Source organism: Haemaphysalis longicornis, unplaced genomic scaffold, assembly GCF_048455015.1.
Source record: "Haemaphysalis longicornis isolate Haplotype H1 unplaced genomic scaffold, Haemaphysalis longicornis Haplotype H1 scaffold_4, whole genome shotgun sequence".
Taxonomy (NCBI): domain Eukaryota; kingdom Metazoa; phylum Arthropoda; class Arachnida; order Ixodida; family Ixodidae; genus Haemaphysalis; species Haemaphysalis longicornis.
The window spans coordinates 64,077,775-64,097,254 of NW_027526361.1; the positions used below are offsets into that span (position 1 = coordinate 64,077,775).

A 19,480-nucleotide genomic window follows, 5' to 3' on the forward strand; every position below is an offset into this window, starting at 1 on the left:
TGTAAGGTGGATGTCAGGTTACTTCGATAACTGAATGTAAAAGTCCGAATTAAGCGAAGCAAGCTCGGATCAAATAAAGATAAAAGAATCCAAGGCACGCGGTCTTCATGCAGCACTACGCGCCCTCTGCCCCCCAACATTTTGTTGGGATGTGCTTTCAGCAGTTGCTTCGTGCAAACTGACGATTCCAACGTGAGTAGCCGTGCTGTGCCATGTCGAGCCACAATACCTAGTAGGCCACAAGCAGACGCTCACAGCTGCTGCTTCCTTTTTATGCCACCTCGCCTTAGACCGAAAGTCTGGACGTTTCGACCAGAATTAATATTGGCTGCTCTGTACAGAACCATGGCTTCCAGGAAGGAAATTGCTTTTTTGTTTTACGGGTAGGCTTAAAGTAGACTTAAATGCTCGTCCCGTCGTATTTCGTTGCCCTTGTTTGTATGCACGCTCTAACGCTCTAACTATTTTTAAAGAAACTAGCCAGCTTTGCTCTGGCATTGGTTATTCATGCTCGTAACAGTAATAAGAGAGAAGGCCCTACGTAGATAACACGAATGAAAACAAGAGTTAAGCGGATTAGCTCGCTTCTTCGTTCCTCTCGTGGTTAGCGCAGCCAACCGTACAACATCCCCTCGCTCAAGAACCACCCTGCAGTGATCGGATGGCCAGCCTAGAGGACTCTTTCATTCGGCTTACCTGCCAGTTTCTGACATCGTGGACGCTTATGTTACCGCGCCTGTAAAAGGCGCTCGTTTTCTTCCTTGTTATGAGGGAAGCCCTCCGGAAGCTTTCGGCGTGCAGAAGCGGCCAGGCATAGCAAAAAAATTGCTTTTGACGTGGCATCGAATACGCCAACAATATCGATTTGATTGGTACCCGCGCAAACAACGGCAGAGTGTCTCGAAACTATGTTCCATTTAACGTGAATGGGCACAGGTGCATGCTGCTTGTTTTGCTGCAATGCAAAAGCGCCTTATTCCTCGCTTATGCATGTGCAGTCATGTATGTTGCTATACGTGAGGTACGTTTGAAGGAAACCTGGCACGTTTTCTTGCGTCGAGTTTTTAGCGTTACCTTTTGTCATCATTCGCCATTTTCTCTGAAACCGGTTTCTACGCTCGGTTCGAAAAAAAAAAAACAGTTCTGTCATAACAAAGAGCTTCAACACGAAGCACACACAGCCAAGATGTTTTCTATCTACGGGCATTGATGGCACCGGTCGCAAATGCAAACATTCTTTAACGAAAAGAAAATCTTGGCTACATTTAAGGCAAAACTTACGTAACAGTCATTGCAGTGTGGCTTCAATTAAAAAGTATAATTGGGGGGGTTTTGCCGGTGAAAAAAATACGAAAGGGTTAAAACAAAGTCGAAGAGAGGTGTGATAACCGCTCACTAAATACAAAATATGTCGCCTTAAAAGGCTGCAAGCACAACAAAAACAAAATATCAAAGCCGCTGTCTTAAAAGAATGATAGTTAAAACGGGAAGCTTTATTCGTGCGCCCTACTAAAAATTTAAGTCCTAATTCTACGCTCCCAAAGTCGAAAGCCAAAGTCTAGTTTATCTCACCCGAGTACAAAGCCAACGCTCGCGCAACAAGCCCATAGGAAATGCGATAGTGGAACGTTCATCACCATCAGTGGTTCTATTACTGAGCAGATGTGCCTTCCATTGCTATACCGTACCGTGTTTGATGCGTAAAGACCTCCTATTGTCTACCTCTCTGGTACGATTGATGTGCCTTTACGGAAACCGATTGTGTAAAGGTGGATTTCCTGCTTTGTGTTATGGCGTAAGTACATCACCATCAGTGAGGCGCAGAAAGCTTCGTTTTAAAAAATGAAGAAACGCGTACTCGTGCTGTCCGCTGGAACGCAATCAATAGCTGGAGCGCCGCCAATATAGTACATATTTGCCTTATGAAATGACACCAAAGATTCGCCGCGACAGCGGTCTTTGCATGATTGAATAATTATATGCTTGGCAACTTCGGGTAACCTTCCAAGGGGTTTCTTCAAATTTTCATTGCGAAAGTGCTACTACCCTACCAACCTAGATTTACTGTGTCTTTTTTTCATTCAGATACCCTAAAGGCCCCGGAACGCATTACAAAAAAGGGGGGGGGGATAACAAGGTTTTGGATACATTTTAGCTCAAAAACAAACACAGTTAAGAGCGACCATGTAACAAGAAAAGGCAGAAAAGCGAAAAAAATAAACGAAAATGTTTAATGAAGATGCCAGCTACCCGAGTACGTGCTGCTAATAAAATCAAAACAAACTCTTTTTCGAATAAGGCAGGACCGATGAACTTCATATTTAAGTATTACAGCTTCAAGTTCACCGTTCCCACGTTACAATGTCTTCCTAGCAATAAGCCTTCGTATGAGTATAAATCTGACTTTTAAAAACTTGGTGTAAGATATTTTCTGAAAGGTGACTTTCTTACATTATCTATTCCAGAGAAACGTGCTGATAAGCAAAAAGAAAAATATATTTTGTATGCGCCATCAACAGTATAAGACAGCGTCGCGTTTAATAACACCGCTTGTCAAGCATTTAATAATACAGCCGGTCAAGCAAAGGACTTTCAGTGCCTAACTTGGGTCAAAAAAGTGACTAATTTGTTGCAAGAAATTGTGCTTTCGATCAATATTTCAGGGTCAGCGGAGCCGAACCCTCTTTCTCTTCATTCTGAGGGAGCAGCGCAAACTAGACAGGACAAAGGGTAGGACACAACACGAGCGCTCGTGTTGTGTCCTACCCTTTGTCCTGTCTAGTTTGCGCTGCTCCCTCAGAATGAATGTATACCAACTGGCCCAGTTCTCGGCCTTGTTGCCTCTTTCTCTTTTTTATACACGGTGTTTCAGGGAAGACTTTCGGAAAATATGTTTTCGGAGGTAAACTTTTTTTGTTGTGCGAGTGATTAGGGGGCACGGCGAGCGCTACAAAACGGGTTCCAAGTGCTGTTTAGCGAAATTATTAACTATAATTTGTCAATTACCTTTTTAAAAATTCTAGTTAGCTGTTTGATTGTACAGAGGAAATTGTAGAGGTTCATCATTTAAACCGATAACCATCACTAGATTTGCGACATTTTAATTGCGTGCAGAGCAATAGCGCTCGGAACATCGGCTGTTCAGATGCGCGCAACGGGCTCGGTGTGGCAGCTGATCGCAGCAAAGGCACTACCGCGCGTGGCTTTGCGGCTGTGCGACGCTGTTTGAAGTTGCTGTTCAAAGTAATGCGTGCCAAAAGACGAGGAAATGAAATCGAAGAAATAAACCCAATTGCGCTGTAGCAGTACAGAAGTTAAGAATGGCGAGTTTTTGGCCTTTAAATGACGTAAGCAGAGTGCCCCGAGGTATCTTTTTGTTTTATTGTCACGTTCGGGGTAGCCACGTCAGCGGGTACAAAGTTACGATTACTCAAGAGCAGCCGGCTTTATATTACGCAACCATAAATGAAGCGCACAATTTGCTTCATCGTCCCGCATATATTCTGCAGCCTACTGCTTTAATAGGCAAACCGTTTCCAATACTGAAAACAACAGAAAAACAAAAACGTGAATGAAGCGAAGCTTTAGTTTTCGGAATTATTAATATTAAGGTTCTATTGAAAAAAATCGTATTGCTCAAATCGTATTCACATTTTATATGCGTAACACATCATAGAAAAGCCTGCAGGGTTTTTACAGGTCGCTTTTTACGTCCACTCAGCACTCTTTTACTCGAGGCCTCGATAGTTGAAACGAGTGAGCATTATCACCCATACTTTTGTTAGGACAATTTTTTTCGGCTGTGAGATTCTTTTCCTTCGTAGACACTGTGGTCGCTCAAGTATACCGAACACCGTGCGGTCCTTAAGTGGCAAATTCTGCTCCAGTCCTCTCCACAAAGGCGATGTCCAAAAGAACCGCCGCCGGAAATGTGCGCCGGTATTCTCTCAGATATGCTTTTCGTGTAAAAAAGCAACATAGGTTAGTTATGCTGTCTTATGTTTCTTCTTGTTCGAGATGTGACAGGCCTTAAGTGACCCGCATGCGATACACGAACCAGAACGAAACCTTTATTTTGATTGTACGCGGAGTGGCCAAGAGAAGGCCGCGCTCGATAAGTTCACGGAGACCGTCGCCACGACAGCAAAAACACCGTTCGTCGACGCTAAGCTCGCGCACATGTGGCGGCTCGGCACTCGCTGACTCGGAGATGGAAACGACAGAGAATTAAGGAACACAAAGCTGCCCGAGCGCATAGTCTCGCTGAACAAGCAAATGTCCGAGTACGCCGCCAAACTCTGCGGGGAGAACTGGATGAGCACGTGCGACGACCTACAGGGCATGCTGTCCGCGCGCAAGACCTGGTGCCTCCTGCGACACTTGGTCGACCCGCTAAATGGTAGGGCGGCCACGAACCGAAACCTCACCAAGGTTCTCAACGCCTACGGCGGGGACGGCAAGAAGCTCATCGAAGACCTGAAATCGAATTGTACCAAGAAGGAGCGCGGGCAGTTCCGGTGCCGGAGGAATATGGTGGACCAGAAAATCCGGAGCTGGACAAGCCCTTTACCATCACAGAACTACTGACTGCCATCGACGAGAGTAACAAAAAGAGCGCACACGGCACGGACGCCATTACCTACCGACTCCTGAACAACATGAGCGACGCTGCGACGGCCGAGCTCCTGGACCAGATCAACGTTGCCTGGGAACGCTCGGAACTGCCCGCGGAATGGAAGGAAGCAGAAGTTAGATTCATTTCCAAGCCGGGTAAACCGCTGACAATCGAGAACATGCTCCCGATCTCGCTCACGTCTTGCGTGGGCAAGGTCGTGGAATGCATGGTTCTCCAAAGACTCCAAGGGTTCCTGGACGAGACGAACCAGACTTCGGCTACTATGTACGGGTTCCGCCAGCACCTGTGCACCCAAGAGGTCCTCCTCCAGCTAAACGAACTGGTTGGTGTTCAAGAAGGCCACGAGACACTCACCCCGCGGGATACTTGCGTTGGACCTCAAGGGTGCCTTCGACAACGTCTAGCACGGAAGCGTGCTTGAGAACCTCCGCAAGACGGGTTGCGGCCGAAGGACGTACGGCTATGTCGAGAACTTTCTGACCAAGCGTACGGCAACCATAAGGATAGGAGAGGAATGGTCCGAACCGATGGAGCTCGGAGACAGGGGCACTCCACAAGGGTCGGTCTTGTCGCCGCTGCTCTTCAACCTGGCCCTCCTGCCCCTGCCCAGGTTACTCCAAGAGATCGAAGGCGTGGACCACGCGCTCTACGCCGACGACATTACGGTGTGGACGTCCCGAGCGGGTTCCGAAGCCTGGGTGGAGGAAACCTTACAGAGGGTGGTGACAACCGTCTACGAGTATTCCAAGACCTGCGGGCTGAGCTGTGCCCCGCACAAGTCGGAGCTGTTGATGGTGGAGCCAGGTAGGCCCAAGAAGGAACCACCGCCGAACGTGATCGTCACGATCGACGGCACGAAGATCGAGCCCACGCAGCAGGTCTGCATCCTGGGCCTGTTGCTATGCGACGACGGCAAGGCGACCGCGGCCACACACACGTTCAAGACCATCTCTGAGCAAATCTCGAGCATGATCAGAAGTGTCACCAACAGGAACCTGGGAATCAAGGAAGACGATGCCCTGAAATTGGTGCAGGTGTTCATCGTGTCCCGCATCACTTACTCCGCCCCGTACCTCCAGCTGACGAAGGCGGACCGTGAGGCCCTATACACGGTGCTCAGAAAGGTGACCAAGCTCACCGTGGGAGTGCCCGTCCACTCGTCCACGCAGAAACTGCTGGGCCTGGGCAGGCACAACACGGTGGACGAAATGGTGGAGGGCCCACCTCTCTACCCAAAGGATCAGACTAAGTCAGACAGAACACGGACGGGGCTTCCTTAAGAAGGTGTGATGGAGCATCCAACCGCAAGCAGACACCGAGACATTACCTCCCGATTGGAGGGACGTCGTAAAGACCAAACCCCTTCCCAGGAACATACAGCCCGGGAAAAACGAAGGGAGATGGTCCCCAAGGGCCAGGGCGCTGACCCGCCACCTCGAAGAGGATCCCGACGTCTTCTAGGCGGACGCGGCACTTCCCAAATACGGAACCAAGGCTACGGCGCCGGTAACCACCATAGACACCCTAGTGACCTTCGTATCGGTCCGCACGACCCAATCGATCGAAGCAGAGGAAGTTGCCGTGGCCCTCACGCTGTCACATCTGAGGGCCGGCACTATAGTCACGGACTCTAAGGCGTACGCCAGCTTCCGAAAAGGAAGGGTATACCCCGCGGCACATGCGATATTTTTTAAGCGAAGGCCCCCAAGGCGAGCCTTAGCGCTCGTGTGGGTGCCCGCTCACTCGAAGGTGGAAGGAAACTAACTCGCCGACCACCACGCCCGAGAGTTGTCCGTCCGGGCCGAGGGCGAGCCGGCGCAGCTGCGCCCCGTCTTGAGCTACAGAGAAATTACTGAAATGTGCAGAGAGCGCAGATGTATATTTCCCAGGCCTCACCCGCAATTGAGTCGAAAACAGCAGACCATTATCCGAAGAATACAGGCGGGGTCGCTAGCGCATCCCACACTTCTGAACAAGATGTACCCGGACAGGTACGAGAGTACTTGTCCGTTCTGCAAGGACAGAGAAGGCATTCTGGCACACGTGCTGGCCGAGTGCGAGTCTCTTGAGATCCGCCCCTCCCCCCCCCCCCCCCTATTCCCACACCCGACCCCCGAGAGCGACGGGAGACCTTGTTGTCTAGCCCCGACCTGACGATCCAGCTCGCGCTGGCAGCCAGGGGCCAGGAGGTGCTAGACGCATATGGGACCCGAGAAGAGGGTTCCACCCCATCCGGTGCCGGAGTGCACTAGCCAATACCTTATTGGGCGCAATAAAAGTTGATTCTCTCTCTCTCTTTCTCTCTCTCTATTTTGGTTGTGTTCAGTTAGTCACAGTGTCATGCGCATGCCGTGCCCTAGTCTACCTAACAGCATACCAACCGAATAAATAAAAACAGCTTCAACGACGCAGGGTTCTGGCTTTAATTTTATTCAACCCTTAGGTTAAATTTAACCCTTAGGCAAGGAAACGGAGCGTAAAATTTGACGAGGGGGGGCAAATCAACATAAAGTGAATCAGGAACAAGCCCCAGACGACGAGTTCGTGGAGGCAAAATGGGAAAGGGGTCAGCGTGAAAATGCTATAAATAAATAAAGAGAGGGTGTCCAAGCCCATTGCGTCGTCCCTATTGACGTAACCCTTCAGAATATGTTTGCCCGCCCAACAAGCTTGAAGCCATCTTCGGCTGGCGTATATATAATAATGCAGAGGCGCTCTTCCTCAGTCGTTGGCCTATTATTCGCGCCGGATATTGCATTCTGAGACAAGGCAGCAATGTTCGTGCGTATTTTCCGCCGGCGTCCAAAGGTTGGAGAACTTGGGAATGCTTTTAACTCGCGTGCAGCCCACCGATGTCCTCACCGTCTTATATTTGTCCCTGGAATCTCGTTCTGCGCTTCAGCAAGCCCCGGGACATTCCTCTCGCGAATATCAGACGTGCGAGTTCTTTCGGACCCGATCTTTTCTACCGCGTTCCTGCTCGATCGTTAAACAAACAGCCATGCAGGGTAAACGCGGCTCAAATATCGTTGTTGAACTGGAAGGAGACCTGAAATATCTTTAAAACAAAAGAAAGGCACGAAAGAAAAGTACCAACCTATACGTAATAGTTCGAAGAAGACGATTAAGGACACGTTCGTACGAATGTGAAAGGCCCAAAACTGGCATGCCCTAGAAACGGCCATGTCTTCCTCACAGCCGCGCCAATCGGTGGTCAGAGCTTTGCATGGAGAGAACTGATGGAGGCATGCTCATACGATGAGTAGTAAAAAGGTAGACGCAGCTGCAATGGGTGAATGAAGATATCCGAAAGAGAGAAAAACGACAAAATTGAGACCGAATCTTCAAACTGCGGAATTGTCATATAGCGCGTGACATTATTCGTAAGCGTTGTTACTAGTTTATAGTACACTGTGCCCTCTAACGTTGGACCATCAACTTCAACGGACTAACCATGACGTAAAATGCAACGTCGTAATGAAGTGATAGTTGCTGCAGGTTTGTTGGCTTGGAAAGGTCGATGTTAATGTCACCAGTCAGAATAGTTGGTATGTTTTTTTCCGCACGCATTTATCAGAACGTGAAATGCAGTCATCAAGTGAATAACATATTAGACCTACGGATGGAAATTGTCCTTTTTGACTTTACGCTGGGCGTAGTATATTTGTACAACGAACTCACTCCTTCACTTATCTTCGAATTCTTCGAATTCTTCCTCTGCTCTGTGTTTGGATTACATTCGAGAATTATATTTCTCGAAGCCTTATTGAGACTACTGGTCCGCTGGCAAGAGTTTCGCTAATGTTTGGCTTATCTGAGTTGTTTGTCGCAAATTACTTGATAGTTTGCATTCACATCCACCACAAACGTACCCATCTACTGGTTACCTGGCGACAAAGCACCTTCATCAGGCAACCAAGCGGCCCATGGCGTCTCTATTAATCCCTCCCAACCTCCACTGGTGCCTGAGATAAGGCTGTCTTGGTCTTCCCGCCATCCCCAACGATGCGCATCCACCAGCGCAAAAAGGATAGACGCGCCCGTCAAAAAGAACAAACTGCCGCGGACTGTACACCTCAGTCGCGTACCACCTTTTCCCCGCTCATGCAGACTCTTCATTAACCAATTGCTTGTAAATGCAGCCTACACACCCGAAACACATTGAGAGTGGCGTTCCCGCCCGCCACACCCTCACCGCGACGTCCTTACTGCCATACCACCACCATGACAGGAAATCACAAAAAGAGAATGTGTTCAGGACTCTGGGCTAGGACATTCTTACGCTAACTACATGCTTGGATTTCTCTTTTTGCTGAGTGCAGCTGCAGCACGAGAGAGAAGCCAGGGAACGTCGTGCAGGTATAACACACACGCACGCGCACGCGCACATGTAGACAAAAAAAAAATCCCGGGCCATCTCCCTAACGTAAAACCTCGGGAGGAGGGAAGCATGCAGTGTATAAATGTATCCTTGGCGCCTTGGTGTTTTTGCCAACGGAGATGAAACCATCGAGGGGGGGAGGGGCGCTACAGGTATACAGGTTTGCTGTAAAAGCATCGCATCTTTGAAGCACGAAGCATTCCAGCACGAGGCGTAAGCGAGTGTCCCGGTGTTTTTTTAGTACGCGTTACGTTCTAGCGCGAGGCGTAAACGAGTGTCCCGGTGTTTTAAGTGCGAATGCACTTCTTAAGCGACCCTGAACCTGCGTCCACCGGCGATGTCCGCATAGCATACCCACGTGGGGGATTGGCCAGGAATCTCCTCGTCTTCCTTGGCAACGGGGGGAGATGGGCGCGCGCTGCCTGGCCGCTGACATGGCACATACCCACGTGGGGGATTGGCCAGGAATCGGGCGTGAGAAGGGCTAATGCACCCGCTTAAAGGAGTACTGACACGAAATTTCAAAGCTGAGATCCGCTCTAGCAATCAAGTACAACGACAACACAAATAGGTGTCTGTGAATAAATGCATCTTTCTTTCTTTGTAGTTGTGTGTGTGTGTGTGTGATCTCTCTTTCGCGAACATTACCGAACCACGCAAATTGAACTCGTGCATTCGCACTTTCACATTCTTCCCCTCGGGGAAATGCGGGGAATTTTTAGTACCGTGACTACATCAAACGACGGTTACGACGACGACATTAGAGGCAAAAAGACAGAGCCCCTAACAGGCTTCGCCCCTAAAAATACGGGAGCACCTTAACGAAGGGACAAAATCTGCAAGGCCGACACCAATGTACCTTGAAGCGCCGCTTTGGTATGTAGGTATTTTTAAGTGTTTGTCGCGGTGCAGTGCATTGTGGGGTGTTGTTTATAATGAAAGCCCGGATGAATAGAATGGCCCAAATTAGAAAAGAACTCATTTGAATTGTAAAGTCATAGACACACGCAATTTTTGTTTTCGCTAAAAGAGATAGCCACGCCATAACCTGGTACACGCGAGTGAAGGAAGGAAGGGAATGAGCCTTACTTCCAAAGCACCCTGAGTCCAGGGTGCTTTCTTGGGAAGCTGTGGCCAATGCATCTTCCGCTCTGGACGTCAGCAAGCGCCGAGTCGCTGTGCTGGAGTCTGCCAGCATCGCTTCTCAGGATGACAGAGTCGGGCTTCGGGGGATAAATGGATACATAGAAACTTTATTGGTCATGGCATGGTGGGGATGAATCAGGCGCCTCGGTCCAGGCAGCCGCTGATGGCTCTGATGATGTGGGCTGCCAAGTTCCGTTTGCTCTTCGAGAGTCGCCGCAACAGCCAGCTACTCTCCGGTGTCATTGTTTGGTTGTGTAGGGTTGCAAGGGCACTCCACCAGAATGTGGTCCTGAGTAGGTGAAATAGGGCGGGGGATGAGGGTCGAGCAGGCTTAACGACAGTTTGCTCGTTTCAGTACGCATCACCAAGCAAGCGCAGTTTCTTTCTGTGCCTATGGGTATACTAGAAAAAGGATCGATAGCAGTGTGCAGTCTTTCTGGCCAACGATTCCCAATCGTCTTTTTCTTCTTTCCTCAAAAATTGTTGAAGCTTACACCCTCGCGCAAGACTTGAATGGCACAGCTGTTGTAGGTGATCATTAACGGAAACAAAGTTGAGCTTTAGTATTGTTGTAGTGTCCTGGTTGACGTCGGTGGCGTGGTATCTCAGTGACGTAATGCTGAGCAAGCCCACAGTGAGCTCATCGTTTTGGTCGATGTTTTTGTACGCCACTCTGCCAGCGCCACTTATCGTCTGCAGCGGATGCTTTGCGCGCCGAGCCCCTAGAGGCGCGGCATCCTCCTCGGCCATGCGAACTATCCGCGGCCGGGCCATATAGAGTCAATGATCACCTACAGTAGCTTCCACATTCAAGTCGATGACCTCATATAGTACAGACCGCATTCGCACGATGACACGAGGATAAACGAATGAGGGAAGTACGCTATGACGTGTCTTTCTCACTCCGAGCAAGTTTTGGCACGATACGGCGAGCACAGCAGTACTGCATGCCTCTCCCCTTAACGGTTTCGTCGCCATGGTCAAAACCGAGCTCCCTGGGCAAAAACGCAAGGTACCAAGGGCTAAGACGTCGAATGCATGCGTCAGGCTAATCAGGCATTCGTCATAGGGTTGAGAATTTGTTTAAGGAAACCACAAAACAAGCATCGAAACTGCATTATGGATGATAAGGCACCTGTGAACAATTACACCCCCCACCAAGTATTCCTGCTAAAGAATATTGTTAAGTGGCAAGGATACGTATATTTAGAGCTATATAGAAGTCAGCATAGGCTGGGAAGCGTTGGGGTAACCAGCAGCGGGAGTCAGGGGCCGAGCGTCGCCGTTCTCGTCCTCTTCCACCAGCGCCACAGCGCCGATGGCATGTTTGTCTCTCACAGGGATTGTGCCTTCACATGACCCCAAGGGAATAGCCGCCGTCTCAGTTTTTTTCTAAGGAGAACCGGTCGGAGGTAGCTGATATGGTTTTCGACGGGAGACGTCTACAATACTGGTAGGCGGGAGAGTAGATCGCAAGACTCCAGAACAGGCGGCAGGAACAACCTCTTAGGTCACATCTGAGACGCGACGCAGCACTTTGTATGGTCAAAAATGGGCCTATAAGCAGTTTTTCAGAGAGGCCAACACGGCGCGCAGGGGACCAGAGCAGTACGAGGGAGCCCAGGAGGAAAGTGCACCATGCGGTGACGTTCGCCGTACCCTGTATTCAAGTGATACCTGCGAAGCAACAAGGTTGTCGCGAGCCAGTTGACGAGCTTGATGGGCCCGAGTGATAGCATCGCGAACGTATTCAGAGGAGGAGGCAGGAAGTAGTGAGTTTAAAGGCAAAGCAGGTTCACGGCCAAGTAGTAGATAAAATGGGTGAGAAACCGGACGTGTAACGGAGGGAGGGAGGTGTTTGCAGATTATGTTTGCAGGCTAGGCAGGACTGGTGTCACTAAAGGAGCAGTTCTGGCCCAAGACGCCGAGCGCATGCGTCCAGCTATGCACGTCCCAACATTAGCCGCCAGTGAAGCCGAGGTAGCGTCAGTAGATAAGGTATTAAGTACCGCTACTGAGGCACGCTCATCAACAGCCGCGGCCATTTTGACGTTCATCAGCGTGGCGGGATTGCCCCATCTGCGGCCTGGCCGTTAATCTCGACCGGGTCGTTTCTTAACGACACAACCGAAGATGAAGCAAAACGGCGTCTTTGGACACACTTCTGCTGCTGAAATGCCGTTACACGCGTTGTCTTTGATTCGCATTCGAAACGACGCCAGTCGCGGGCAGCCGCAGAGCAGATTTGACCGACTAAAACGCATAAAAACAAAATGGCAGCGACTATTAACCATCGCAGTGTAAAAAAATGTCACGTGATGTGAACTGACCAATGGTTATGGCGGCGCCATGTAACAATAGGGGAGAAAAAACTCCCACCTCCCCTCGCGGGAACCCCTGTGCAGATGCGACGCATAGGGGGTTCGCGTTGCAGCGTTGGACAGCGGAGGAACGGCGCTGGAACGATGGAGCGGAGCGGCGCAGGCACCGGGTTTTATAGCGCGCATAACGGTGAGGGGACGCGCCGGCGCCAGTGCGTCTGCCGCGGCTATGACGCAACACAATCCAACACAATCCACTTTAATCCAATCCAATCCAAATCCAAGCCACGCCAATCCAATCGAATCCAATCCAATGCCCGTCGCAAGAGAGTTCGCTATCGGAGAGGAGAGGGGGTGAGCGGCGGAGAGCGCAGCTGGCGCGGCGAGGAGAATGGGGGAGGGGTGGACGCCGACAACGCCGGATGGATGCAGGGACAAGGCGAGTGAATGAGATGCGTTCGCATCTAAAAAGTGCCGGTGCTCTGAAATACGGCGCAACCGACGAAGCCCACCGAGACGACGAGAAACATTTCCTAGCGTCCTCCATCATCATTTGTAGCGATTTACAACATCTTCGCTGGGCATCCACTTTCGCAGGCCGTAATGGTGACTAATGTTTTTTTTTTTTTGTAGCCAATGTTGGCCAATCTCGTAAGTAGGTATCCTCAGCCCACCCGCACTGGGTATGTTGAGGTTGACGAACGTGCGCTCGAGGCACACGTGGACGAGCGCTCGATATTTATTGATATTTTTAACTGCGGGCACCATACACAACCGGTTTGCTCAACAGCTTCACAGTTCAGATTTTTGTGATCCGCTCATTTCCCTCAGAGGCACCATTGAGGCGACTCCCGGAAGGGCTGACTAGGGTGTCGGAGAGCGTGCCTAAATGTGCGTTAACGGAGTGTACCCTGTCCAAACTAGGGGAAGAAGCGCCGTACATCTCACAACCGGGCAATCTTGGATGCCCCTGCAACAAGTGAAACTGCCGGAGCTAACACGACGCGGCCGCCAAATTGATCGCTTTTCTACTGGCCTATTTTTTTCAACCCCCCCCCCCGAAATGGCCCGTGAGATGCTTGTCTTCTGGGTTATACGATAACGTTTGCTGCTGGCATTTGTTGAGTGCTAACCCCTACTTTGTCCTCTACCATTGTGGCACCCCTCACTGAACTTGTTTTGTACGACAACAGTATCTACTGTTTCTACAAATTGAGTGAACGACACTCTTCCTTTTTTACAAGGGAAAGTTGCTAACCCAGAATTCCCGAATTCCGAAACGCTTGCCAGCCGTACTTGGCAATCGCTGTCAGCAGAGACGCTTGTCAGCCTTGGCCGCAATCCCACCAAAGCACCGGTCCCACTGGAATTTACCCCGACATCGACAATATAGGCATGGGCGAGAACGGGACTAACGAACTTCCGGTGAAGGACAAATGACTTGCTTGCAACTTCACAGCGCCGCCACGTCAAACTTGTATTCTCAATAAAACCTAAAGGGTGCCAAAACTATATATAAATAAATATAATATTCGTTAATGTGTATTTAAGAACACGCGAGAATCTTACCCTGGTATTCTGAGTCTCTTCTCCAGTCAAGCCTCCATTGGAGGAGGCCCTTGAAATCGACTTCCCTATGCATAAGCATTGCGGAATCCTCCCCTTAGCCGAGTGAGGAAGCAGAATACGGCCCTTAATATCTTTCCTCGTTACCTTGAGTCTTGGTTCAATGCTCCCATATGCTGCGCCTTCAGAAGCCCGAAACATGCCATTCCTCGCACGCCATTTGCACAGTGTGAACTGCCCACTGCGTTGTAACTGTCTCAGTAGTCACGTTTGGTCGCGTTAGCAGCGGCATCGGCTCTCTGTCGCTCCAGACCCAGAGTGTCGATTTGGGATGCCAAGCGGTCTGTGCAAGCGAGAGGAAGCTGTCCTGCATCGAATACCACTGAATGAGGCTTACACTAAGCATTTCCTTTTTAAACTACGTCGAGTTTCCTCACCTCTGTGCCCTTCCTGTACAGTTCGCAAGGACCTGAAACAGATTCTCCGCGCATGTCCTCGCTACGAACTTGAGCGTACCACGGCCAAGCTTTCTCTGGGCCGGCCCGCGTCAGCCCAGCTCTCTTCGAGTCACCACCTTGGGTCGTGGCTTACAACCGGCATGGCAAGTCGCGTAACAAAAGTGTTCTTGACGTTCCTCCGGAGCACTGGGCTTGTGAGTGAGCTATGAACTCTCAGACAAATGAATATATCGCTTGATGGTGTGTGTGCCTTTTGTGTGCGTCTGTGTTTGAGTATTTATGTGTAAGTGAGAGTTTTCATATATTTTCATCACACCTTCGCCCCCATTTGGTGTAGCAAGTCGGGCGCCCATCCTGTCTGACCTCACTTGCCCATTAAAGATGTTTCACTCTCTCTCTTTGTCGCTCCAGTTATTGGCCACCAGTATCGGCATTTCGTACCCGTCAATCACATGCCATCATCTTTTGCCACCTACTCGGCCTTGCAATCGCGGCACACACCCATTTTTGCTGGTACGCCCGTTCTCGCTCGGGAAGCCGCCGGTTCCCGAGTAAGGACAGCAGCTGCGCGAAGAAGGCGCCACCACTGCCGGCTGGGCGGGACGTCACAACTTCCCCCACGCGCCCTGGTGCTTTCTCCTTCGGCACTCTCTAGTTTTCGGTCTTTCTCGATTAGTGAATCAATGGCGCGATTTCTGCCGACATGGGCCGCTTATCGCTCAAGCAACAATGTTATATTTCGGCTCAGAGGTGGGAGAATATTCGTATCTTTTAGTGTTTTTTTTCGCTTGCTCGGTGCATGAAGTTTGTTTAGAAACCACGCGCGCCAAAACTTCTTTTTCGTGTACAACAATCGTGTAGCAAGTTCGAACAAATCAAGTAAAGTTTAACACGACTTACTTACAGACGACTGCCCACTGAAAATGGTTTTTAAAGCACGGCCGATTTCCATGTAGCCCAAAATACATGTCTCTACCTTGCACTGCAGCCTTACGTTTTAAGAAACATTTGGGCGCTTTGCGACTAAGCAGTCAGCTGCCCCACTGACCCAAAAACCTTTCCCCTGTGCTATTATTGATAGCCCCGTGAGGTTCCGGAACGGCGATCCAGGAACTCCTCTGCACCTTGTGCGTTGTCGCTGCTCTCTCTTTCGTCGGCTCCACAGCAACCGCTCGATGGGAACCCAATTACACAAACTGGACGATCCGCCGGCTGCAATTCCGACTGTGGAACGCTCGGTATGCATTCGCCTAACGTTTGTGCCGTTGTTAAGGGGAAAGAGGGAGTTTGTTGCGGGTTCTTTGGAATAAAACTGGCTCAGTAAGCGGTTCTTTGGATCGCTGCTTTGTCTCATCGCTTCTTGGTGACATAGCTCGTTCGTTCTTAGTTTAAGTTGCGCCCATGGTTCAATGTACATACACTGGCCCGTGGACACAAGACGAAGCTGTGCTGAGGCGTGTGCGTTTGTTGATACTTGCATCTGTTCAAGGCTACACTCGTCCTGATTTCCATGAAATTTAAACGTATTAACCGTTGCAGAAGTCTATGTACAGGACCCCACAACCAGCAAAAACTCATTTTTTGAGAGTTTGTGAGGAAGTATAACTTTCTGCTCTCGTTTTTTAGGCCTTCTACAGAACATTTACAGAGGGTTGTGAAGTTCAACTTCTCTAATGAAAGAACTCAGACACCTTCGTTTCTGCGGCTTTGACGTAGTGGTTATAGAATACTGGAGTGAAGGTTTGTCAGTGCCTTTGTAAAACAACTCAAAATACCAAGACCAAAAAGGATTGGCGGAGTTTTATAAACGAATTATTATGAATTGCTTCAAGAGTCTGTTTTCTTTTTCAAATACGTTGTAAATAATTAAAGGCGCCTTGACGAACCGGTGAGTGCTTTTTTCTAAAGCACTCGGCGGAGGAACGTGTACCCCTATCTGATTTTCACCCACCACCGGTGAAAATCGGTGGTCGTCAGGGTGTCGCCTGATTGGGTCATCTAGCGCCAAAAGCGCCACTCTCCAGGACCTCTTTGCGCAACCGGGGAATGTAGGAATAGCCGCTGCCTCTTGGTGGAGTCGTCTGCGGGAGGACCGAGCATTATTGACGCCTTTTCTGGCACCTTTGTGGCGTTGGTTAGGTCATAACAACTTCGATAACGGTATTCTTGTTCTAATGTAGCTGCCAGCAGCATGATAACTGCGTGCTTGTGAGGGCGGGCGAGCCTGCGGGTTTGATGAGCATTCCTTATGTGTATGCCTACATAGACCGCATAACACGGGTCGGTGGAAGGGCACAGACGAGACGAAGTTGGTCGACTGTTCCAGGCCACTATATACCTACGCCTGCGTATTCTTGCAGCAGCTTCTGTCCCTTTCTGTTTTTCTTCACCCGCACATGGGCCTCATAATAGCATTCGGAGCCGATCGGCGTTGCGTATCATTGCAGTCATCACCTGCCCTTTTCCGAGATCCGCAGCGTCTTTTTGTCCTGACCATGTAATTTAACCGTACGCCGATTTTTTTAAGTGAGAACTACGACTTTTGGGCTCGTGAAACCCGTTATGGGGGCTGTGCAAGCGACCCCAGCTAGCCATCGTACTACTATCCAGCGGTGCTAAGAATAGGTCCTAAAGGCGTCGCCATCGTTTGAATGAAGGTCTCTTCTTTGGCACTTGTTTAAGAAGTTTTGTTAAATCGCTACATGTGCTGCATTTTACCGCTCCCAAAGTTCTCTCTACACTAGGGCGTTTAAGTAAAGCGCCGGTTTATCTTATCCGGTGCGGAAGTAATTCATCGGCTGTGCAGAGATGCGGTGTGTTTAAGATCCGTTGCAATTACTTGGAGACAAAGGAGGCGTTTATCTACGCCGAAGCGTGAAGGCTAAGCATCTTAAGTTAGAGCTATGGTTAGGTGGGGCTTAACGGCGGTGCCATGCACAGTAATTTTCGCGCGCAACTAATTTGTGAGTTTGTCACAGGTGCTTCGCGCTCGGCGCGCCGCGAAACTACCCGTTTGCATGCCGACTAAGCCTAACTACATCTTACCCTAAATTTTGGCACTCACGGATGTATATTTATATGTTTATATACTGCTAGGTTTGCCGGCCTACCAGTTACCAGCGTCTCCGGCAAATTTATGCGTGGCTTCCCCGGAGAAGTAGGTTAATAAGAAAGTTCATCATGGCAAGCACAGCTAATTAATAACGTAGTCAGGTGTTAGGGGTATTGCAGAGATAAACTTGCACGCGGAAAGAATTTCTCATGACTGTATTTAAGTATCCTTTAGCTGGTAGAACTACTGAACAAAACCTAACGGCCATCCACGGATAAGAAGCCCGGAATCCTCACAAGGAAGAAATCTTGCAGCGAGAAAAGTGCGTGTAGCCGGGGTGTGCTTCGCCTAATGCTTGCTTTACGGCCATAATACCTCAACCGTTGTGGTGCCCCCTTTACAAGTAAGTCGGCGAATAGTGCTTCGGCTTAGGAGGCTAAACAGTCTCATAACCAGCCAGCGAAATACCACAGAGAAGGTGAAGTAGCCAAAAAGAGTTTGCAGTCTTCACACCTCCTTTGCAGTCGTTACAATGCGAAGCTTTTATATTGAGGGGTTGTTACCATCCTGGATGCGTGCGAAAGCCGATAATTTACTGCGTAAGCATGCCATCTCTGGATATACCTCTATCGTAGCATACTAGGGAACAACGCTCTTAGGGAAAGACTGAGGAATTGTCTAACATTTTTTTTACCTGGAATTAACCTAGTAAAAATACTGGCTAGTCTTTCTTGGGCTACTAAACGCGAAAATTTTGGCCTGTCTGTCGGTTCCTCGATGCTGCCGCCCGGCGAACAGTTAAAAGAGTATTTCAACGAGAAGCTTATTGAGCCAAAAAAACATTTCAAAATTATTAAATTTGGTGGCAATGTTCATACTTGTCAATATAGCTAAGCAAACAGAAAACATAAATCATATTTAGGGCAAACATAAAGACGCAAGTGATACTTGTAGTGTTGTTTTAATTGAGAATACAGAGATGCTTGAGTTTTGCTATACCAAATAAATAAATACGCCTCGAAAAAAATGTTTGACCCAAAAGAAAAAAAAAAGGGCTCGCGCGTGAAACTAGCCCTCCTGGCGGCATTCAAAGTAGTTCAATAGCAACACAAGGATGCAGTTGGGGAACGTGCGCTGTAGAACACGATAAAATTGGTTTCAATTGAGCAAACCTGCACCGTGTTTATTGTAAGACGAGAGAGACGGGAGGAGAGGTGCGTGAGAGTTGAGCGGGAAAGATAACAGAGGCATTTGTAGGCAAATGTAGGCAAATGTGTAGTGTTAAAGAATCACTATTTCACTAAAGAGTTTCGAGTTGCGGTAAAAAAGAGTGTGGCACTGCGAAAAACCGAAAGGTATGTAAAACCACAAGTGTACACTAACTATGGAAAAGGAGTACGGAACCACTATGTTCCCGAAGTATTCAATGAATTAACTGATGAACTATGTACAATAAACACGAAATAGAAACTGAACAAAACAATTACAAAATGGTGTGCAGCTTTAATAAACACTGAGTAGGTAGTCCCACTTGACATGTGGGGATTTGTTTACCACCTAGTGTTCAATTTGTTTGTATTCATGTTACTTTATGTCTGTACGCTTTTGAAGTCGAATTCAACTGTATTCCTGTAAGTTAGTTTGCTATTCGTATATATTCATTTCATAATGGTTACTGTAACGTTCAATTTACTGTGACATTTACTGTAACTTGAGGTGATAACGGCGGTGCCAGCAGCTTTCCGTTGTTTGTGCACCCATTCGCGCTTGTGTTTCGGCCAACGCCTTCCTCCAAACTAACGGCATGCATCCGTCCCATAACGATTTAAAACCTGGAAGCCCTTGATCTCTATTCTCGCGTACAAAGATGCGGCTCTCCGTTTTCCTTCACCATGGTATGCATCTTACTGTGCGGATAAG

The 19,480-nt window shown here is 49.0% G+C and overlaps 1 protein-coding gene across 1 annotated transcript; it reads left to right on the forward strand.

The window, feature by feature from the left end:
* The first annotated feature begins 4,658 nt into the window (after positions 1 to 4,658).
* On the forward strand, positions 4,659 to 5,916 carry LOC144179776 (uncharacterized). The gene is made up of 3 exons (XM_077708213.1): positions 4,659 to 4,958; positions 5,041 to 5,268; positions 5,353 to 5,916. The coding sequence occupies exons 1-3, from the start codon at positions 4,659 to 4,661 to the stop codon at positions 5,914 to 5,916; spliced, it is 1,092 nt and encodes a 363-aa protein (XP_077564339.1).
* The last annotated feature ends 13,564 nt before the right edge of the window (positions 5,917 to 19,480 follow it).